General features: G+C 39.9%; 3 protein-coding genes across 3 annotated transcripts; 1 reads left to right on the forward strand and 2 right to left on the reverse strand.

The window, feature by feature from the left end:
* The first annotated feature begins 1,243 nt into the window (after positions 1 to 1,243).
* LOC127532387 (uncharacterized) lies at positions 1,244 to 5,204 on the forward strand. Its single transcript, XM_051943980.1, has 5 exons — positions 1,244 to 1,445; positions 1,703 to 2,703; positions 3,059 to 3,128; positions 3,405 to 3,570; positions 4,132 to 5,204. The coding sequence occupies exons 1-5, from the start codon at positions 1,244 to 1,246 to the stop codon at positions 4,250 to 4,252; spliced, it is 1,560 nt and encodes a 519-aa protein (XP_051799940.1). The 3' UTR covers positions 4,253 to 5,204.
* A 2,924-nt stretch (positions 5,205 to 8,128) lies between these two features.
* LOC127532499 (tripartite motif-containing protein 16-like) lies at positions 8,129 to 9,838 on the reverse strand. The gene is made up of 2 exons (XM_051944245.1): positions 9,167 to 9,838; positions 8,129 to 9,085 (listed from the first exon to the last, which is right to left on the reverse strand). Exons 1-2 carry the CDS (start codon positions 9,836 to 9,838, stop codon positions 8,129 to 8,131), a joined length of 1,629 nt encoding a protein of 542 aa, XP_051800205.1.
* Positions 9,839 to 20,522: 10,684 nt separating this feature from the next.
* Positions 20,523 to 22,214, reverse strand: LOC110971361 (tripartite motif-containing protein 16-like protein). The gene is made up of 2 exons (XM_051944246.1): positions 21,917 to 22,214; positions 20,523 to 21,682 (listed from the first exon to the last, which is right to left on the reverse strand). Exons 1-2 carry the CDS (start codon positions 22,212 to 22,214, stop codon positions 20,523 to 20,525), a joined length of 1,458 nt encoding a protein of 485 aa, XP_051800206.1.
* Between the last annotated feature and the right edge of the window lie 1,619 nt (positions 22,215 to 23,833).

The following is a 23,833-nucleotide window of genomic DNA, read 5'->3' on the forward strand; positions in this document are numbered from 1 at the left end:
TGAAGCCTAAGCACCATTATTTGTGCCACTATCCAGAGCTGATCATACACTTTGGCCCACTTATTCGCCTGTGGACTCTCAGGTTTGAAAGTAAACACACATTTTTCAAGCAATGTGCCAGAAAATTACAGAACTTCAAAAGTATTTGCAAAACTCTGGCCGAGAGACACCAACTTCTGCAAGCCTATTTGAGTGCAGGCAACCTTTTTCCTACACCTATACAAGTAGAAAAGGGTACAGAGTTTTATGTAAATGATTACAATGACAAGATCAGGGCATCTGTTGCCAGTTATGAGTTCGAGTCACAGTCTGCCGTGGCTTGTAACAGTGTCACAGTTAAAGGCACTCTTTACAAAAAAGGAATGTTTGTTTTACTTGGGAACAGTGATGGAGAACTTTATGCTGGGGAAATATACCTAGTCATTATTTGCCATGACTGTGTGCACTTTGTGACAGAGAAACACACCTATGTGAAGTTGAGCGACATGGGCATCTACTGTGAGTTAGGCACAGCCCAAGAGCATTATGTTTGCATCAAGCATGATGATTTGCTTGACTACTGTCCTCTTCCAGCTTACAAAGTGTTTGACCTGTCACTAATTGCTCTTCACCATTCTTTTTTAGAGGCAGTTTAAACAGGCAGGTGATGAAAGCAGACAGGACATCTCAATAATGGAGCAAGCTGTTGAGGTTAAACATAACTTTAGGTTGAAAGAAAAATAGTGTATGGTGTGTAATTTGATGAGGCATTTGGTGGAGTATCAAACTATATTATTCTGTTATATTCATAAATGACCACAAAATTGCTGTCTATTTTATATAACTTGTACCTCAACATTATTGGAATGCACTCAGCAGCCATATTTTATATTTCTAAAGTATATTTTGTTGAGCTGTAGTTCAATGTGTCTATCTTACAATTGGAGTCAAATCCAGAGTGACACACAGTGTGTTTAGAGTCTAAAAGTTATGGGAGTGGAACAAACATATGCTTTATTTTCTATTTTCATAGTACAGTTTAAACTCGATAAATTGGCATATTTATTTTAACTTTTTGAGATGGCTCCTACCCTTAATTAATGAACAGAGCTATTGCAACTGGGAACAAACTGAGATGGGAATACTTTGTCTTAGTGATGGCACTCTTAGGGTCCCAACTGTTATAATAAATAAAGCTCCACTGAGTGAAGACTGTACATTGCTGTAATCAATCTGTCTGTCACTCTCTCTGGTCTTAAAGAACATGAATCGTGAAGAGATAGAGGAAGCAATCTCAACACATCTACCTGGCCTGTCTGTTGAAACTCTTACTTCCCTGCTGGAGGCGTTGGAAGAGCTTGGTGTTGAGAGTAGAGCAGACCTTGCTTTAGTTCAAGAGAATGATCTGGTGAAATGCCTTCGACCAATCCAGTGCCGTAAGCTGCTGAATGGCCTCAAGAATGAAGGTAAATACGCGTTTAGACACTGCCATAAGAACATTGACCAAATGCACCACCAATATCAAATTACAGTTTAAGCTTTTGGATAATTTTAATTTTTATTAGAGCATGAGTGGGTCATGATGAACATTTGACCTATGATATCAGCAAAATAGCACAAATTGCTTAATGTAATTAGTTTATTAATTTACTCTTTTTTAGCAATATATTTATCTCATGCCTTACATTTACTTGTTGATATTTTTTTGTCCTCCAACCTCTAGCACTTCGAACAGTTGAGATCGAATATGCTGCTGTCCCTTCTTTACCTCTCATAAGTACTCCTGATCCTCCATCCTCGAGTTCGGCAAGAAGTTCAAGCCCCTCTGTGCCTTCATCTCCACTGGCTGGCAGGCCATGGTATATAGACTTTCGGGTCAGATGGGACAGGATGACAGCATCAATTCGAAAAGCATTGTCAAATCAAGCAAGACCATCACCAGGGGACAGAAAAGACATGGTGAGGGCAGTTGTTGACCAGATGTTTGAGCATGATCTCAACCCAACAAGAGCAATATGTCACAGCATTGCCCGGAGCATTGTACGTGACTACCCTAAATGTTTTGCTGATGTCGGGAAGAAAGGTGATATTGTTGGAGATGGCAGTCACTCTCTTCTCCAACAAATTAAAGCAAGAGTGGAATACAAGAACAGAAAAAATACCCTTGCGCGGCATCGCAGAGAAAAAAGGCCACGCACTGCAGTGGTTGAGGGGGGCAGACTAATGGCAAGAGGCCCTGTGGATCAATACGGCTGTGTAAGGTGGAGTCCCACAGAACTCCCATCTGGAGAAACTATGGAGAGCTTGTATGAAATCAAAAAGCAACTGTCCAACATCTACTCGGAGAAAGGAATGGGTGGAGCAGAGACAGCAGAAGCTCTGATGGAGAAGACATATGTTATCCAACGCCAGTACCTCAACAGTGTCCCTGCACCAATGGTTGCAGAGATTCAGGAGGAGTGGCCTTTTCTGTTTTCGCAGAGAGGCCTTTACACCCACTTCGGCCTACTGACAGATGTCGCCATCCTCGATAAAATGCAAGAGGCCATAAACAACAAAGGCAGTACCATCATTCGGTTCTGCCAGGAACTCAGCCGTCATCCCTCAATTGAGGAAATCCTGGCTAAATATGAGCCAGAGACATCAGACAAGGCTGTGTGTGTCCTTCTGCTCCTGATGGCATACTTCAAAGAGCCCGAAACCTCCATCATGCTTGAGACTGATGTAAGTTGTTAAAAAGATAAGTAAGCATGTTTTGATTACATTAGTAATCAGTACTGGTATCTTTAAGACTTGCATGCATTTAACCTTTGTGCACCCTGTAATTTTTGATAACACATATGAGCAGTGTTTCTTAACCTTTTTTGGCTTCAGTACCCCCTTTTGTCTGATTTCTTAATCCAAGTACCCTAAGGCCGTAGGCATATATTCAAAGGGGGCCCTCCAACTTTTGGCAAAGTTAGTCTTATTATGTGTCATTATGACACATAATGTTCCGACTGATGAATCTCTAAATCAGTGTGCACCGTGCACAAACTGTGGTGCAACAGATGTATGATACAGTTATCTTATTTTACAGCCATGTACCACTGCCGCTGATGTGCAAAGGATGCAGGTGCTGCCAAACACCCCCTGCTTGATTGTACAAGGTACTGTTATTTGGATTTTATCTTGATATTTGTAGGGAATATGTGAAAACTGAATATTTTATAAATGATTGAAAATGTATTCCATAAGTTTACATATTGTAACTTGCTGACTGGTGTTTTGAGCATGTTTTTGCTCAATTTTGTATCTTATGTCCATCTCTTATGAGTCTGATCTTTTCTGATTATCTTTTCTTTCATCATTCAATGTTGCTAATCATCTAAATGAAACATTCAGCATTCCACATCCTTATGACAGTACATATCTGTTCATTTCAGGTGACCTGATGAAGCCAAGGGCGTGGATGCTGTCCATTGAGGAACAAGTAGTGATGGGACCACACAGCAACATCTTGAGCGGGTTGGCTGCGCTTTTTGCCAGCTTCTACAATCTTAATCTCCAGTACCCTGAGAAAAGTTCATGCACTTTGGAGTTTATTCAGAGGTATGTTAATTTTAAAATTAACATTTTATTGGCTTCCTCTGTTCACACCCTTGCTTAAGGGGAAATTTCACTCAAAAATGAGACTCTAACACATAAACACACTAATGGACACTATGGGACAAAAATGTCTACTAAGGGTATAACTATGAGTGTTTTTTTATTTCAAAACTGAAACTACAAAAAAACTAATTATGGATCAAAATCAGTCTTGTTACCAATCTTTGACATATCCAAGGTCTGATACCACATAAAAAAACCTCTTGTCTCCGATCACTTTTATATTGAAAATCAGCCATTTTCGGTCATTTTCAACATCTAAAACAGATATAACACCAGATTATAGATCCTTTAAGGGTATAAATGAATGCATTTTTTGAAAAAAATTACAAACCAAGTTTTGACAAGTTACATAAAATTAAGCATCCCAGCCAAAAGTCATACAGTGAAAGTTATGGCCAAAAAATAAGGGAAAATTTCCCTCAACGGACAAAAAGTCCAGAGGATTGATAAAACATAAAAGATCACCTGATATTAATGCTTTATCGATTATTTGATTTACAGATGCTTCTTGAGTATCAACCCAGAAACGGGCTCCAAGGCAAAGAGGAAGCGTGGAGGCATCAACCCACATGTCAGCACACTGATGAGGAAACTTGTGGACTTTGAGTGGCAGGCAATGTAGACGGAATGATTTTTTTTTCTTTAACAACTTAAGGGTATCCCTTTTTGTTTGTTATGACCCCTGGATTCTGTTTGGCAGCCATTTTGATTTCATGTACATTTGAATAGCAAAAAAACACCAATTTTCACTATTCCTGATCCAGACAACATGTTTATTACTTTATTGTTTAAACACTGGAAAACACCGGTTATGGTCTTCAACCTGATACAACCACGCTGATATCTGTTTACTTTGTCAGCATGAAAACATCTTAAAAGGACATCTTTAGACCACCACATTACAAATAAGAGGCAGAATCTATTTCTCCTGTCTGACTTTGAGTGGTTTTACTGTTGCACATTTTTGCTGTTGCACATTTTATATTGAATCGTTTTTAAAAGTGTTTGTTGAGATGTTTACATTTTGTTCAGAATATGCAGGCATGTTTGCCAAGGGAACCTATGTCTCCTACTTGTTTTATTTTGAAATTGTTTTGGGCATGGGTTCTCAAAGTGAGGGCCTAATGAGGGCCATTGGAGGCATTTTCTGGCAGCTCATGATGAGCCAAGGCAGTGGTTCTCAAATAGTCCAGTCTTAGTACCCAAATTCAAAGTTGCATCCCAAAAATTTTTTAAATTTATTTCACAAAAAAAGATGTGCAGTAATACACAATCCCTTCATGCACAAATGAAAAGTGCTTTAAAAAATTGAGAACAATCACAATAAAGTTTTCAAAAAATATATATGAGAAAATGTAGTCTTTATATTATTATTTTAATACAAAATTAGATGCTACTATAGCACATTTTAGCCTTTTTTAAGGACTAACGTCCCCACAGACGTCTTCACTGAAAACTTAGTCTTCATATTTCATACAAAGTTAGGCACAATTTTGCCTCTTTTTTAAACAAAACTTTATGTAATATAAGAACTAACTTTTCCATGGACTTAGTATAACAAAGTGACATGTGAGTTTTTTTCTTTGATGGCCCTCAATCTAATGTTGGGTCCCAAAACTGGCCCTCAGTCATTCAAACTTTGAGAACCCTGTTAAACTGTTTATAACGCTGTAGGTGATTATTTTATTCAATATAATGCAGTGAAATGTAACATGTATTCTATTGTTCACATTTTTTTCATACTGGCTTGACCAAAAAAAGGCATGTCTGCCATGTTCCTGTTAAATTTAATTGCACTTTGCACTTACTGTAAGCAGTTACATTAAAAAGTTAAAAAAACAAATTATCATTTTTTTTCTGTTCTTTTATTGAGCATATGAAAGCATGGTTGTGTCGGTGCAGTAAAATCACAATTAACAAGTGAATTTTACAATATCTTACAGTGTGAATTAAATTGAACTTTTACAGTAATTCATTGTAAATATTTCCACAGCAATTAACTGTATTTATTTCATGGTAATTTACAGTAAGTCCACAGCTAAATACTGCTGTATTACTGTAATTCCTTGGGCATGGCAACCGTGAATTTACAATAAAGTGTTGTTGTTTTATTGTAAATTACTGTGAAACATTTACAGTAAACTACTGTAAATTAATTACAGTAAATTGCTGTGAAAATATTTACAGCGACTTGCTGTGAAAGTAATGCAATTATTAGCCAATAATTTACTGTAATTTTACAGTGAAAATTCTTACAGTGTATGTTAAGTTTCACATTTAAAAAAAACATCAAAAGAGTTTGGTGTCATTTTGTTATTCTTACCAAATTCGGTTGTGAAAGTACTGCATTTTTTTTGTTATTTTCTTCTAATATTATGTTTTGGGAACAAAGTTGTTCCAATTGTTGGAATTTATTGATAATATTATATCCCTTGTTGATTTGTTGACTAATTAAACTGGTGCTGTCAAAAATATTAGTTATGTTCTGTAATAGACATCAAAACAGACATAGTAAGTCATGCTGTGTCCAAACTTATGGTCATGGCTGTATGTTTGAGCGATTCCTGTTGTTCTTCAGTTTTGGACTTGAGCAAAAAGCTTGTGACAACAAAAAACAACAACAACAAAGAAAAAAACAGATAATCACTTGCATTATTTGTCAGTGAGATCCTCATCAGTTTAAGCTTACCCTAACCTGTTCTGGTATGTTATGGTTCAAGGAAACACAGTTACTAGTTTGACAACGTTCCCAGTTGGACTGTTAAAAGTGTGGAGCCACTTGTACACATTCACAGAGCATATGTCCAGTATATGCCCAGAATAAGCCTCACACCTGTCACCTGCAGTGTTAGTCAGATGTTTTGCATGAGTTAGGTGTGTCAGGTTTTGTACTTTGTAGGATTGTAATGACCCCAATCCCTCAGCTGGCAGATTTGTAAAAGGGAAGGAGGCAGGAAATCTACCATTAGATCTGGACTCTGTTGGAGAGAAGTGTTCATCACATTCAAGCTGATATTATACCCTTCTGTCAGCTACTTTAGCAGCATGTTCACCTAAAGTTTACAGATTTAAATCTGTGGTTTTCACTTCATATTGTGACTTCTTTAAATTGTACAGCCATGGCCATAAGTTTGGACACAAGTACCATGACGCTTGTGAATCTTAGAAAATACCACAAAATTGTCACTTACAATACAGTACACAACTCCTGAGAACTATGTTAAGTTTCACATTTAAAAAAAACATCAAAAGAGTTTGGTGTCATTTTGTTATTCTTACCAAATTTGGTTGTGAAAGTACTGCATTTTTTTGTTATTTTCTTCTAATATTATGTTTTGGGAACAAAGTTGTTCCAATTGTTGGAATTTATTGATAATATTATATCCCTTGTTGATTTGTTGACTAATTAAACTGGTGCTGTCAAAAATATTAGTTATGTTCTGTAATAGACATCAAAACAGACATAGTAAGTCATGCTGTGTCCAAACTTATGGTCATGGCTGTATGTTTGAGCGATTCCTGTTGTTCTTCAGTTTTGGACTTGAGCAAAAAGCTTGTGACAACAAAAAACAACAACAACAAAGAAAAAAACAGATAATCACTTGCATTATTTGTCAGTGAGATCCTCATCAGTTTAAGCTTACCCTAACCTGTTCTGGTATGTTATGGTTCAAGGAAACACAGTTACTAGTTTGACAACGTTCCCAGTTGGACTGTTAAAAGTGTGGAGCCACTTGTACACATTCACAGAGCATATGTCCAGTATATGCCCAGAATAAGCCTCACACCTGTCACCTGCAGTGTTAGTCAGATGTTTTGCATGAGTTAGGTGTGTCAGGTTTTGTACTTTGTAGGATTGTAATGACCCCAATCCCTCAGCTGGCAGATTTGTAAAAGGGAAGGAGGCAGGAAATCTACCATTAGATCTGGACTCTGTTGGAGAGAAGTGTTCATCACATTCAAGCTGATATTATACCCTTCTGTCAGCTACTTTAGCAGCATGTTCACCTAAAGTTTACAGATTTAAATCTGTGGTTTTCACTTCATATTGTGACTTCTTTAAATTGTACAGCCATGGCCATAAGTTTGGACACAAGTACCATGACGCTTGTGAATCTTAGAAAATACCACAAAATTGTCACTTACAATACAGTACACAACTCCTGAGAACTATGTTAAGTTTCACATTTAAAAAAAAACATCAAAAGAGTTTGGTGTGATTTTGTTATTCTTACCAAATTTGGTTGTGAAAGTACTGCATTTTTTGTTATTTTCTTCTAATATTATGTTTTGGGAACAAAGTTGTTCCAGTTGTTGGAATTTATTGATAATATTATATCCCTTGTTGATTTGTTGACTAATTAAACTGGTGCTGTCAAAAAATATTAGTTATGTTCTGTAATAGACATCAAAGCAGACATAGTAAGTCATGCTGTGTCCAAACTTATGGCCATGGCTGTATCATGCATCTAAATCAGGCCTGAGCATGGACCGACCCTCAGACACTGGAATTACTCGATTTGAGTTTAATGAACTCAGCAGAGTTGTGAAGATTCCAAAGATGAAATCCAACTAGTAGAGGCTCAGTGAATGTGGTCTGGACTCTGTGTAGGAGAGTCATGGTTTTAGAGACGCTGTAGAAAGACAGAATACCTGCACTGTGATCCAGATAGATGCCGATTCTGGAGGACCGAGGACCTGAGAGGAGAGTTTTCACTCTGTTGTGCAAAAATTTATATTTGTCTATGTAACAACGTAAAGCCCAAGATTTGTTGTTGAATCCAAATTGACATTCATCTGATCTCCCTTCTCTGCTGATGTTCTTGTATGCGACTGCGACCTCAACTCCTCTTATTCCTCTCCACTCCACCTCCCAGTAACAACGTCCAGTCAGACTCTGTTTACTCAGGACCTGCTGACATTCAGCGAATCTCTCTGGATTAGGAGGGTAAAGAGGAGGGTACTGCTGTTGATTCATTAACGTTGCTTTTCTGTTTCCCTCAGATAATAGCAGATATCTGTGTGGTGTGTTTGGATCCAGAGTAATTTGTCGTGCGTATTTTAGGAATCCAGCTCTGGTCGTTGGTTCTGGTTGTGAGTCTGACAGAGGAACATCTGGTTGAGTCCCTGCCATTGAGATGTCTGTTCTGCTGTCCCTCAGAATGTCCTGTATTTGATCTCTGACCTCTTTCACAGCTGCTGTCACATCCTTAAAGTGTCTCCGAGGATGAATGTTGATTCTGGATGAGTGGGAGGATTCACTGAATGTTGACACTGAGGGGTAGTTGTGGAGAAACTGGGTGTGATCTGGTGTATCTGACAGCTTCTTCAGCTCAGCGTCTTTCCTCTTCAGATCCTTGATCTCCTGCTCCAGCTTCTTCTGAAGCTCTTTGACTCGACTCTCTTCAGCCTTTTGCTGGGATCTGATCTGCTGCTTCACATCTAAGCTTTTTTTCTTAATGAGATGGATCATCTGCTTGAACATCTCCTCACTGTCCTCCACTGTTTTATCAGCACAGACATTGATGGCCTTCACCTCCTGTTGAAGCAGCTCCACATCTTTCTCTTTGTCCTGGATCCTCTGCTGGATGTTCAGTCGACTCACCTCCAGCTCCTTCTGCTTCTTTGTTCTTTCTGCTGCTGCTGGGACTGTTTCATGTCCTTTATGTTCATCCATTGTGCAGAAATAACACACCAACTGTTGGTCAGTGTGACAGAAAACCTTCATCACCTCATCATGACGAGAGCAGATGTTCTCCTGGAGGTTCTTGGAGGGCTCCATCAGCTTATGTTTCTTTAATGGAGGTGAATCATAGTGAGGTTGGAGGTGTTGCTCACAGTAGGAGATCATGCAGCGCAAACAGGACTTGACAGATTTCATCTTCCTCCCGGTACAGACATCACAGGCCACATCTTCAGGTCCAGCATAGCAGAGATCAGCAGCAGCAGCTTGGAGTCCAGTCTTCTTCTGCTCCTCCACTAACTCTGCTAACATGACACTTTTGACCAGCTCAGGCCTTGATGTGAAAATCTTTTTGCATTGAGGGCAGCTGTAGATTCTCTTCCTGTCCTCTCCATCCCAGTGTGTTTTAATGCAGTTCATGCAGTAGCTGTGTCCACAGGAAATTGTCACTGGATCCTTCAGTAGATCCAGACAGATGGAACAAGAAAGTTTCTCTGAATTCAGCTGATTTCCTCTCTGCGCCATTTTATCTCTCAATAACTGCAAACATCCACAGAGGTTTTACTACCTTCAAGGCAAACAAAATCATCACACAGGAGGCCACACCCAAACAGGTTCAACCATCACATGTCTATTTGCATGAGTTAGGTGTGTCAGGTTTTGTACTTTGTAGGATTGTAATGACCCCAATCCCTCAGCTGGCAGATTTGTAAAAGGGAAGGAGGCAGGAAATCTACCATTAGATCTGGACTCTGTTGGAGAGAAGTGTTCATCACATTCAAGCTGATATTATACCCTTCTGTCAGCTACTTTAGCAGCATGTTCACCTAAAGTTTACAGATTTAAATCTGTGGTTTTCACTTCATATTGTGACTTCTTTAAATTGTACAGCCATGGCCATAAGTTTGGACACAAGTACCATGACGCTTGTGAATCTTAGAAAATACCACAAAATTGTCACTTACAATACAGTACACAACTCCTGAGAACTATGTTAAGTTTCACATTTAAAAAAAACATCAAAAGAGTTTGGTGTCATTTTGTTATTCTTACCAAATTCGGTTGTGAAAGTACTGCATTTTTTTTGTTATTTTCTTCTAATATTATGTTTTGGGAACAAAGTTGTTCCAATTGTTGGAATTTATTGATAATATTATATCCCTTGTTGATTTGTTGACTAATTAAACTGGTGCTGTCAAAAATATTAGTTATGTTCTGTAATAGACATCAAAACAGACATAGTAAGTCATGCTGTGTCCAAACTTATGGTCATGGCTGTATGTTTGAGCGATTCCTGTTGTTCTTCAGTTTTGGACTTGAGCAAAAAGCTTGTGACAACAAAAAACAACAACAACAAAGAAAAAAACAGATAATCACTTGCATTATTTGTCAGTGAGATCCTCATCAGTTTAAGTTTACCCTAACCTGTTATGGTTCAAGGAAACACAGTTACTAGTTTGACAACGTTCCCAGTTGGACTGTTAAAAGTGTGGAGCCACTTGTACACATTCACAGAGCATATGTCCAGTATATGCCCAGAATAAGCCTCACACCTGTCACCTGCAGTGTTAGTCAGATGTTTTGCTGACAGTCGGTAAAAGTTCTGCTTTGACTGACGCCAAATCATGAGAAGGTCACTCACAAGTAAAAACCCTGTATTTAAATCTAAATTTTAAAGTAAACAAGTTATACATGGAATATTCTGAAGAATCCAAAGTGAAAGTAACTTGAAGTTAGGTTTCATACTTTCAAAAGGAAAGAAAAAAGGAAAAATGAAGAGGAAGGGAGGTAAATCAGGACCACATAAAGAAAAAGGCCTAAAAAAAATCTGACTGTAATTACAATGCCTTTCCTTCAGAAAATGCTAGCGTAATTGCGAAGCTCATAGATGCAGAACCCTTCTGGTTGTTTCAGATGTTAATGGGCGAGAATTTGAATGCAGAATCATGTTTCTAACCTTGACAGCACCACACTTAGTGTCCTTGTGGTATTCAGTGTTCAGAAGATACAGCAATTGTTATTGATTTGGCCACACCCATGATACACAATATGTTAAATCAAATACTTGGAGAATGTTACAACTCCTGCAAACATGCTATATACAAAGTTTAATTAAGATTGGACGACATATGTGAAAAACGCAGGCAAAATTGTAATTAATAAAACATTCACAGGGACAGAGAATTTTAAGCAATATCAACAAACTTTTAGGGAGCTAATTTGGTTTCTTCATGCTGGACAGTTTAAATGCTGGATTATTTTTATACCTGTTAAAATATGCGAGGAGTCACACTTATTTGAGCATATTTTGTTTAGTTTAAAATCGTGCCAAACTGCATGAACCTGAGTGCATGCATTCACCACAAAAAAAAGAAAAAAAATGTGCGTCAATAAATGTTGCACTGATTTATCTGTCTGCTGGCACAACACCATGGATTGGAAAACTGTGTAATATCTCTGCCACAAAGCACATTATTGCATGGTGATATCGAAGTCTCTGGGAGAGAATAAATCTGATAACGGTTTATTTTGTCATTCATATTTATGGCAAATGGAAAAATAACCTTAAACAAAACCAAAATTAAATGAGAATGACTATAAGGGAATGCAAAACCATGAAAACGATATCAAATTAACACAAAAAATTACCACAAAGAGACATAAAAAATCATGGAAAGGGCCAAAAAAATGACTGTACAAAATGACTGCACAGAGGTCCAAAATGAACTCGGACACAAAGGCTACGTTCAGACTGCAGGGCTTAATGCTCAATTCCGATTTTTTTGTGAAATCCGATTTTTTTGCGAGTTCGTTCACATTTCCAAATAAATGCGACTTGTATGTGATCTCCTGTGTGAACCTCACACGACCCAAAAGTGTCCCGCATGCGCAGAAGAGGACAACAACGACACGCAGAGAGCGTGTTCAGTATTTACGGAAGTAAACATGGACGCTAACAGCAGAGCATGTCTGGCCATTTTTAAGTTGTTGTCCAGCCGGAGCCAGCATATTTTTAATTTAATCGTTTCAAGGAGATGGGCAAGAAGGACGAGAGCCAGGATTTTGGCGATGGCAGCAACGTCTGTCCAGAGAACTGTGTGGGTGCGGAGTCGCAGCCAGGAGTGGTGGGATAGCGATGTGAGAGGCTTCACAGATGCGGACTTCATTCACAATTTTCGAATGACAAGGGCGACTTTTACCTACATATGTGAGCGCCTCTTTTTAACACTGTCACGGCAAGACACACGTCTTCGGCAGCCCATATCGGTGAGCAAACGTGTTGGCGTTGGGCTCTATTGGCTGGCAACAGGTGCTTGTTACCGCACGATAGCCAACCTCTTTGGCATAGCCAAATCCACTGTCTGCTCCATAGTCCACGGGTTCTGCAGAGCAGTTCGTCATGTTCTCATGCCTGAGTACATAAAACTACCACAGGGAGATGATCTGCAAGAGGTCATTGAAGGCTTCAGACGGAGATGGGGTTTCCCGCAGTGTGGAGGAGCAGTAGATGGGAGTCATATCCCCATCATTGCTCCAGAGGAGAACCACGCAGACTATTTTAACCGCAAAGGGTGGCACTCGGTGATCCTGCAGGGTGTCGTGGATCATCGGTTCTGGTAAGAAATACTGATATTTGACTATTCTAAAAATCAAAATATAATTTAAAATTATTGTGGTTCATTAAATATTTACTTTGTGTTTCACCATTTTGGTCTAGCCATACATCTACTAGAATGCTACCCTTTGAAACTAGAATAAATCTACCATTATATATTCACCAATTAAGCACTGTCTTCCAACAGCTTCACCAACATTTATGCTGGATGGCCAGGAAGCGTCCACGACGCCAGGGTTCTCAGGAATTCCACTGTCTACTCATTGGCAGAGAGAGGAGAGCTTTTTCCACCAGTGAGTGTTTAACATTCAAGTAATAGTGATGTAAGATTTTCACATTCTGCCTTATTTTTAACTTTGCTTTTGTGTACTTTACAATCTTAAGGACACTGAAGAAATAATGGGTGTTCAAGTGCCAATCATGTTGCTCGGTGACCCTGCTTATCCCCTCCGAAGCTGGCTGTTAAAAGGATATTCAGACACAGGAACACTGACAGCGGAGCAAAGGTACTTCAATGAGCGCCACAGCAGAGCCAGGATGACCGTGGAGTGTGCATTCGGCCGGCTGAAGGGCCGGTGGAGGTGCCTTGGTAAACGCCTGGATGTTGACATCTCCGCCATCCCCACCATCATAAGTGCATGTTGTACACTCCACAACATGTGTGAAATGCATGGTGAGGCCTATGAAGAATCTGGTGAAGCTGTTCCTCGTGTTGAGAGATGTGCTGAAGGAGGGGCCTTAGCAGACGTGCAGCCAACAAGAATCAGAGAAGCACTGACTCAACTTTTTAATAGCCAGCGTTGAACCACAAAAAAGCTTTTACCCTCTTACCCTGCCTCACGCCTAATCTCAGCTGGGATAGGCTTCAGCCCCATAACCCTGTACGGATAAGCAGGTATAGAAAATGGAAGGATGGATAGATTTTTGGTATTCCTATGCTTAATTGTTACCACAGCTGCATTAAGTTTTTACAAAATAAAATGTTTAATACTGTTATTTGTTTTTCTTTATTTCACAAAAAATAGTGTCGCTATAGCAGTGCAGTGCATTTTCTATCCACATGTATTTAACACTGCAGAACTGCTACGCAAACATAAAACTGTTATCAACAATACAAAAATATTTTCACAGTGTATTAGCAGAAAGTACTATATCGCTATACTATACTTCAAAACCAACATGGTGTCAAGTACTTTATCAAATAAGTCAAATAACCATGCATAGAAATAACATTAACAGTTAAACCTTAACATTGTGCAAATCTGCATCATTCAATGAACATTTTAGAACTGTTCATAACTTCTTAACGGTCCTTTAGATTTCATCTTCATCTTGTGGCTTGAAGGGTGGAGAATGACCCTGGCTGATGAAAGCATGCTGATTTTGTGTCTGGAAAAAGGGCTGAGTGAGATGTGAATGAGCATTGTTGATGGGCAGTGGTTGACCTAACTCTTGAAGAAAGGACAGAGGCTGAGTAGGAGATGGAGTTGAAGCCACAGGAAACGGTGAGGAATGGTGAGTAGGTGGCTGTCTTGGGTTGTAAAGCTGAGAGGGCTGCATTGGTGCCTGGTAAAAAGGTGGCTGTGGAGGGTGGTTTGATCTCTCCATGAACTGTGTTAACATGGCGAACATTTTGCGATCATGCTCATGCTGAGCTGCTTGCATCTTCAACAGAAGGTCTGCGTCTTCATTTTTTAAGGCACTGCTAATCTTTTCAGCAAAGACCTCCAGCGTTGCCTCCATCTTTGATTTTCTTTTTCTGGTTTTGGCAGATGTAGCTGTATAAAAGAATAGATAAATTTACACATTACATGTCAGTGTTGTCTTTTTTTTGGTAAAGTTGGTACAACTGGAATAGCATCAAGCAATTCAGTTTATATACAGTAATATCACGTATAATATATAGAACTCTATTAAAAAATATGACATTTTCAGGAGAGGAAACAAGCCGAACGTTCAGTTAAAAAGGACTAGAAATTAACTACATGTATTAAATAATGCATTAAATATGATCACGTTTTTAGACAAAGTGCAGAGAATTTCTTACAGCCAGTGGATGTGGAAGATGCACTGCTGTTTAGGGATGTATCTTCACTTGGTGCAGAACTTTCTTCTGAGGTAGAGGCAGTGGATAGTGATACAAGGGTCACATCACCTGTGTAGGCATTTAACATAATGCTGTCACACATATTTCAATGTTATCAAGTTAAGTCCCAGATGACTATAGGTAATGTGTAAATAACCCACCTGTATCACCGCTTGAGCTGGTAGCTGGGCTGGCTGCGCTAGCTGCGGGACCTGAGCTCGTCTCCTCGGGCTCCTCTTCGGCAAAGCAGCTATCCAGCAGTTCTATCGGCTGAACGCTGGGCTTGTCTCCTAAAATGCGGTTCAGCTCTTCATAAAATGGACAGGTAACACGTCCACGGCCGCTTCGTTGGTTTGAGTCTTTAGCCTCTTTATATTTGGCTCGGAGGCTCTTTATTTTTCTTTGGCATTGGAGCCAGGACCGTTTATATCCACGCTGGGCCATTTCTTTGGAAATATTTTCAAAAACCGCCCGGTTCCGATAAGACCCTTCAAGTTTGGCCTGAATAGAGCTGTCCCCCCAAATATTTATAAGCTCAGAAACCTCGCTTTCCCTCCATTGACTGCACTCCACCGTATCGTCCGCCATGATTCTTGTTTTGGTTGAACGCAGAATAGTGACGTTTGTCGTGTACCAATGACGTACAGGTCGGATAAATGCGACCTGGCCGTTCAGACTGAAGTCGCATGGCAAAAGATCTGATACGTATCGGAATTAGGACCACATATCCAAGTGGCCTGGGTCGCATTTGAAAAAATCGGATCTGTGTCGTTCACACTGTCATGAAAAGATCAGATACAGGTCGCATAGGGGCAAAGAAATCGGATTTGGGTCACTTTAGCCTGCAGTCTGAACGTAGCCAAAGTGTCCCAAATGAGTAACAAAAGAAAAACTAAACGATCAGAATGACATGCGAAAGAGATGCAAAGTGACCACAAAGAGAAAGCACAACCACAAAAGACGCAAAATGATCAAAATGTGGTTTAAAAAAATCTTTAAAGCAAATAAAATGACCACAGAGAGACACAAAATGATCCAAAAATGACACAAGGGAGATGTGAAACAAGCAAAACGCCGCACTAAAGAGATGTAAACTGATCACAGGGAATATACTAAGGAAGTTCAGCGAGGTCAAAAGAGGATGAGGAGGTAGACACAGAGAGCCACACTCAAGGGCGTAATTTGCACTGGGGATATGGGGGTCATGACCCCCGCAAAAATCACGTTCAGCTAATGTAACCCCCACAATATAATCACATTTTTCCAATGTAATAAAAGCATTAATTATCTTGTTGATTTTTATTATTAATATCATTTGCCAACAAAACAGTAGCAAGTTTAATCATCTTAAGGTAACCCCCCACACCCCCACCGAATACTTGGTATCACCCAACCCGCGGCGCCTCCTCTACGTAATGTTCACTTTTCTCTAACCCTGTATACTTGGCATGGATGGAGACAGCAGAGCCGTGAAGAAATGAAAGAAGCGCGAAAAGGAAAAACAACAGTTCTTCATTGTTGGTCGACACCGACAACTAAAAAAAAAGGAAATATCTTGACCAAAAAGAGGTAAAATAGCCTACCTGTCTTGTTAAGTTAGCTGATGATTTGTGACTGGAGTTGGTTTAAGCTTGTCCTGTGAGGTACAGCCAGAGAGTGTCGGGGATGTACTGTGTAGGAATGTCAGTTTTCACTGAATTGTAACTTAAAGGGCTGTTTGCTGACTTTGCTCCAATACACAGTGATGGATGGCGGCGTAGTTAAGCTACATTTCTCGGGGGAACCGGGCAGGTCGTAACGTTGTTGTTTTCCCACATCAAATATCTTTTCAGTAGTGAAGCTATTTTACTGATCAAACAACGCAATAGCATACACAGAAGCTACATTTTTCCAGGCATTTCTAAATCCTGAAGGAACAGGAATGTCTCAGGGATGGGATCAGCAAATTCTGATTCTAGCGGAAAGTTTGGGGGGGGGGGGGGGGGGGGGGGTGCGCACACGTCTCTGTAAACGGCCCAGCGATTGGGCCGTTTACAATCGTCGTTAACAAGCTATCGTTAGCGTCGTTACCATCTCGTGGGAGTATCAGCGACAATAAAGTGTTCAAACTTGAAATGAAATCCGCGGAAATCCGCGGATCCGCGGTAAATTCCCATCCCTGAAAAAAAGCGGAATTCCGCGAATTCGCGGAAAAATCACATCCCTGATGTCTGCGTTGGTCTGAAGCGGTAACCGTGGTGACAACAGACGCTCTGCTGCAGCAAGGTGGCTGTGGAGCGTGCAGCCGGTGACAGTGACAGAGGAGGGGAAGAGAAGTACTTCATCTCGTGAATCTTGACAAAATTTGGGAAATACCTGAATGTATTTATTTCCTCAAATTGTTCTTTGACCTTACCGGTCATTTTTAACCGGGCTGATACCATTTTAACATTAACTAAGCATTTTTTTATACCAGGTTCAAGAATATGATTGCTGAACAGGCCATGAAAGAGAGGCAGGTGGACAGAGAAGGAGAAGCACAGTCGCAGATGAGGAGAGAGAGAGAGAGAGGAGGTGACAGAGGAGGTGCAACAGTTGAGCAAGAGAGAGGAGGAGGAGGTGACACAGGAAGTCCAGGTAATGGAGGATCATCAGGTGACCAAAGAGAGGGAGAGAGAGCACAGGGAAAGGCAGCACAGGAGGCACAAATGACCAGGTAACATACCTTAGCCCTTGTACTGTGTTAGCTTTCTCTATACATGCTCCACACCAGAATAGGGGTGCAAGCTGCACTCCAGTGTGCCACCCTGTATTGTGTGATGTATTGAGTGTTGCCATGAATTGTGCATAAGACATTTTCTGTTTGTACTTTAGTTGTGTCAATACAGTGATGCAACTGATTAATCTTTAAAGTTCTTAATTTTTCTTTTCATAGATAGTTGACATAAACCCAAAATCAATTAAGTGGAAGCTGCTATGGTCTTGCTCGCTAGTACTTAAACACAATAGGAATTAATTGGTCATTGTTGCATAAATACATAAGTACACAGCTGCAACAACTTCAAGTAAATCACCAATTTATTTCTAATACAGACATGCCAAATTACCACTACTCCTTTTACAAAAGTAAACGATTCAATAAATACCAATCAACAGGCACAGAATTTAACCCCCCCAATGGAAGACCCAAAGTTACGCCCTTGGGCACACTGGAGACTCAGATGACTTAAGCCGTGTGTCCACTAGATGCGATTTTCCCACACGGCAACACACTGCATCTGAAAATTGCACAGACGCCGAGTGGACAACAACATTGTCACATGACCACGCTTTCAGCTTGACAGTCCGGCCGATGAGTCAGATAAACACAGTGGCTCGGCCGCAAACTTTCCCTTTTATTTTGAAAACACTGATGGTTACGATGTGTGCAGATCCAGCTGTTATAAGCTTCTCCTCCACGGTGAACTGTGTTCAACACCTTCTTTAAGCACCTTACCTGCCCCTGACTGGACAAACACATCGACTCAGGGGCTGGTCTGCTCCTGGATTTCAAGTCGGACCAACATGGCGACTCGGCCACAAACTTTGTCTAATATTACTAAAACACCTTAGGGAAAAGTATTTCTGAAGAAAGAAATAAGTTGTGCAGTCCTTGTTTTATTTCACCCATGGCTAGCTTGGATGTTTGAGGACAGTTTCATGATGTGTGGAATCTCCACACGCTGGAGTCCAGTCTACTTTATGCAAATGAGCTACAGCCTGCTCCAGGTAAACACACCAGATCATAGCTGGGAACACACCGCATGTGGCATGCTGCTCCCGCTGCGTTACCCTAACACGCAGAATCTTCACAGAAAACACAGCAAAAACCCAACAAAAGTTGTCTATTATTCATTTTTCCCTCTGTTCATTGAGTTCAATTCCCATTCTTTCTCTTTCTTTTTCTTCATGAACCATATACTGGGTGGGTGTGATTGTGGTATTACTCATAAATCTGCACTGAATTACATAGCAATAAAGACCCCCACCCACCTTCCTTTAATTACTCTGATTTGGTGATTTCACTTTTTTGAATCAAGTTTAATATCTATTTGACGCAAAACATTCACTCAAAATAACTCAACATGTGACAATGGTGTTTGTGGGTGAGTAGATGCTACAACCTTTTGTGTGGCTGTGAGCATGGTCATCACACATGGTTTCAATGCAAATGGAGGGACCTCTGTCAATCTTTCCAACATAATCCACTGAATCTGTAGACACCATCATTCTTCTGCACATAATGGTTGCAGAGATATGAAGCAATATGATTGCGTGTCATTTTTCAGCTACTTTTTTTTGGATGTGTGACAAATTTCCATAGAACAGCATTAAAAAAAAAGATATTTATAAAATCACATATTATAGATATTGGCACCAGAATTTAAAACCCATGACATCACATTAATGTGCCAAAGTTTGTCGCTTTGAGTCTCTGCTTCACTCATGGAAAATCTCTCTGCATCCATGTTGCTTTGATTCCTGAATTGCACTTTTTAAAGCATCACGGTTGGATATTTCAGTCTCTTTCTAATTTGAATCTGCAAGTTTGAGCTTGTCTAACTTGGTAGCAGCTCATCAGAGAGGAGAACATAATGCATGATGCCTTTAACCCGTTGGACTATTTAAAAAAAAAAACAGTTTAATGACTGTAACTATTGTGTGTGTGAGAGAGAGACAGACATGCTTGTGAGAGATATTTTCACGTATAACCAAACATTCCTACTCTTTCATACAAATAGAACTTGAACATTTCTGAAGCATTCTAAAAGTACATAGCTTTATTTAATTTTCAAATACAGTTTAATTGTCAATCATTGTGATTTTAATTATTAGCAAATAGTCGAAGCAAAACAGAAAAATGCACATTCAAGTCTTAAAGAATTCATATTCCCTTTTTGTATTTGAACATTTAAAATCCAAAACCCAAAGAAGTTATTGTCATGTGATAAAATGTTCATGATTCAGAAGATGGAAGCAGACAAACAAAGACCGTTACAAATGAATCAGTTTCATCATCATCTGACTGACTAATCACCACAGCTCCAATGTGTTTCTACATTTGAATCAATGACAGTCATCAGGAAAACCCTCTACAACAACTAGACAATAAGCACAAAATTTAAGACATGCTATACATGAAGAGCAGTATCACTGGAACCTGAATCTGAATCACAGGAAAAGGCAAACAAAGTTATTGATGTACAACATGTAAATGTAGCTAATCACTGGAATATGACTGCAATATTTTCTTTTGGAAGACACTTTGATCTGTCACACTAACTCATATTTGTTACTTAGCACTACTTCTGTCGTTTTCACCACAAAAAAAATAACAAAAAACAAAAGAAGCATTTTTTCTATAATAAATGTATTCAATTTATCTGTTAAAATGTCAAAGATCCTTTCAAATACTGCAGAAGTAGACTTTACATGATGCATCTAAATCAGGCCTGAACATGGACCGACCCTCAGACACTGGAATTACTCTATTTGAGTTTAATGAACTCAGCAGAGTTGTGAAGATTCCAAAGATGAAATCCAACTAGTAGAGGCTCAGTGAATGTGGTCTGGACTCTGTGTAGGAGAGTCATGGTTTTAGAGACGCTGTAGAAAGACAGAATACCTGCACTGTGATCCAGATAGATGCCGATTCTGGAGGACCGAGGACCTGAGAGGAGAGTTTTCACTCTGTTGTGCAAAAATGTCTGTCTGTCTGTGTAACACCATAAAGCCCAAGATTTGTTGTTGAATCCAAATTGACATTCATCTGATCTCCCTTCTCTGCTGATGTTCTTGTATGCGACTGCGACCTTAACTCCTCCTCCTCCTCTCCACTCCACCTCCCAGTAACAACGTCCAGTCAGACTCTGTTTACTCAGGATCTGCCAACATTCAGCGAATCTCTCTGGATTAGGAGGGTAAAGAGGAGGGTACTGTTGTTGATTCTTTAACGTTGCTTTTCTGTTTCCCTCAGATAATAGCAGATATCTGTGTGCTGTGTTTGGATCCAGAGTAATTTCTCGTGAATATTTTAAGAATCCAGCTCTGGTCGTTGGTTCTGGTTGTGAGTCTGACAGAGGAACATCTGGTTGAGTCCCTGTCATTGAGATGTCTGTTCTGCTGTCCCTCAGAATGTCCTGTATTTGATCTCTGACCTCTTTCACAGCTGCTGTCACATCCTTAAAGTGTCTCCGAGGATGAATGTTGATTCTGGATGAGTGGGAGGATTCACTGAATGTTGACACTGAGGGGTAGTTGTGGAGAAACTGGGTGTGATCTGATGTATCTGACAGCTTCTTCATTTCAGCATCTTTCCTCTTCAGATCCCTGATCTCCTGCTCCCACTTCTTCTGAAGCTCTTTGACTTGACTCTCTTCAGCCTTTTGCTGGGATCTGATCTGCTGCTTCACATCTAAGCTTCTTTTCTTGATGAGATGGATCATCTGGGTGAACATCTCCTCACTGTCCTCCACTGTTTTATCAGCACAGACATTGATGGCCTTCACCTCCTGTTGAAGCAGCTCCACGTCTTTCTCTTTGTCCTGGATCCTCTGCTGGATGTTCAGTCGACTCACCTCCAGCTCCTTCTGCTTCTCTGTTCTTTCTGCTGCTGCTGGGACTGTTTCATGTCCTTTATGTTCATCCATTGTGCAGAGATAACAGATGAGCTGTTGGTCAGTGCGACAGAAAACCTTCATCACCTCATCATGACGAGAGCAGATGTTCTCCTGGAGGTTCTTGGAGGGCTCCATCAGCTTATGTTTCTTTAATGGAGGTGAATCATAGTGAGGTTGGAGGTGTTGCTCACAGTAGGAGATCATGCAGCGCAAACAGGACTTGACAGATTTCATCTTCCTCCCAGTACAGACATCACAGGCCACATCTTCAGGTCCAGCATAGCAGAGATCAGCAGCAGCAGCTTGGAGTCCAGTCTTCTTCTGCTCCTCCACTAACTCTGCTAACATGACACTTTTGACCAGCTCAGGCCTTGATGTGAAAATCTTCTTGCATTGAGGGCAGCTGTAGATTCTCTTCCTGTCCTCTCCATCCCAGTGTGTTTTAATGCAGTTCATGCAGTAGCTGTGTCCACAGGAAATAGTGACTGGATCCTTCAATAGATCCAGACAGATGGAACAAGAAAGTTTCTCTGAATTCAGCTGATTTCCTCTCTGCGCCATTTTATCTCTCAGCAACTGCAAACATCCCCAGAGGTTTTACTACCTTCAAGGCAAACAAAATCATCACACATGAGACCACACCCAAACAGTTTCTTTCAACCATCACATGTCTATTTGCATGAGTTAGGTGTGTCAGGTTTGTACTTTGCAGGATTGTAATGACCCCAATCCCTCAGCTGGCAGACTTGTAAAGGGGAGGAGGCAGGAAATCTACCATCAGATCTGGACTCTGTTGGACAGAAGTGTTCATCACATTCAAGCTGATATTAAAACCTTCTGTCAGCTACTTTAGCAGCATGTTCACCTAAAGTTTACAGATTTAAATCTGGGTGCTCACTTCATATCGTGGCTTCTTTAAATTGTATGTTTGAGCGATTCCTGTTGTTCTTCAGTTTTGGACTTGAGCAAAAAGCTTGTGACTACAAACAACAACAACAAAAACAAAAAAAAAAACAGATAATCACTGTCATTATTTGTCAGTGATATCCTCATCAGTTTAAGCTTACCCTAACCTGTTCTGGTATGTTATGGTTCAAGGAAACACAGTTACTAGTTTGACAACGTTCCCAGTTGGACTGTTAAAATGCTAGCCTAATTGCGAAGCTCATGGATGCAGAACCCTTCTGGTGGTTTCAGATGTTCATGAGAATTTGAATGCAGAATCATGTTTCTAACCTTGACAGCACCACACTTAGTGTCCTTGTGGTATTCAGTGTTCAGCAGATACAGCAATTTTTATTGATTTGGCCACACCATGATACACAATATGTTAAATCAAATACTTGGAGAATGTTACAACTCCTGTAAATATGCTATATACAAAGTTTAATTAAGATTGGACGACATATGTGAAAAACGCAGGCAAAATTGAATTATTAAAATAATTCACAGGAACAGAGAATTTTAAGCAATATCAACAAACTTTTTGGGAGCTAATTTGGCTTCTTCATGCTGGACAGTTTAAATGCTGGATTATTTTTATACCTGTTAAAATATGCGAGGAGTCACACTTATTTGAGCATATTTTGTTTAGTTTAAAATCGTGCCAAACTGCATGAACCTCAGTGCATGCATTCACCACAAAAAAGAAAAAAAATGTGGCGTCAATAATGTTGCACTGATTTATCTGTCTGCTGGCACAACACCATGGATTGGAAAACTGTGTAATATCTCTGCCACAAAGCACATTATTGCATGTTGATAACAAGTGATATCGAAGTCTCTGGGAGAGAATAAATCTGATAAAGTTTTATTTTGTCACTCATATTTATGGCAAATGGAAAATAACCTTAAACAAAACCAAAATTAAATGCAAATGACTATAAGGGAATGCAAACCACGAAAACGATATCAAATTAACACAAAAAATACCACAAAGAGACATAAAAAGTCATGGAAAGGACCATAGGCGTTTCTAGCCAATTTTTGGGGGTGCTCAAGCACCCCTAAATTGAATCCCAGCACCCCTAAGTTTGAGAGATTTTTTTTGTATTGCATGTGTAACCGAGTTAAAAGTAAAGTTATTTTGAATTTCATCAAAATCGATGTGCTGGTCATGATTGTTTTACTTTGGAGCCTCCTGGTGGATTCATGGCACAACTGCACATGCAGAGCTTCTC

The sequence above is a fragment of the Acanthochromis polyacanthus genome, chromosome 23 (genome assembly GCF_021347895.1).
Source record: "Acanthochromis polyacanthus isolate Apoly-LR-REF ecotype Palm Island chromosome 23, KAUST_Apoly_ChrSc, whole genome shotgun sequence".
In the NCBI taxonomy this organism is placed as follows: Eukaryota; Metazoa; Chordata; class Actinopteri; family Pomacentridae; genus Acanthochromis; species Acanthochromis polyacanthus.

Bases quoted from the DNA above. Each gene is read 5' to 3' on its own strand.
- LOC127532387 (XM_051943980.1), top strand. From the start codon at position 1,244: ATGAATCGTGAAGAGATAGAGGAAGCAATCTCAACACATCTACCTGGC. The intron at 2,704-3,058 runs GTAAGTTGTTAA...CTTATTTTACAG, and splicing joins CCATCATGCTTGAGACTGAT to CCATGTACCACTGCCGCTGA. The intron at 3,571-4,131 runs GTATGTTAATTT...TTTGATTTACAG, and splicing joins ACTTTGGAGTTTATTCAGAG to ATGCTTCTTGAGTATCAACC.
- LOC110971361 (XM_051944246.1), bottom strand. From the start codon at position 22,214: ATGGCGCAGAGAGGAAATCAGCTGAATTCAGAGAAACTTTCTTGTTCC. The intron at 21,683-21,916 runs TGGCCTGTGATG...ATCTCTGCACAA, and splicing joins CTATGCTGGACCTGAAGATG to TGGATGAACATAAAGGACAT.
- LOC127532499 (XM_051944245.1), bottom strand. From the start codon at position 9,838: ATGGCGCAGAGAGGAAATCAGCTGAATTCAGAGAAACTTTCTTGTTCC. The intron at 9,086-9,166 runs GTGAAGGCCATC...CATCTCATTAAG, and splicing joins TGGAGCTGCTTCAACAGGAG to AAAAAAAGCTTAGATGTGAA.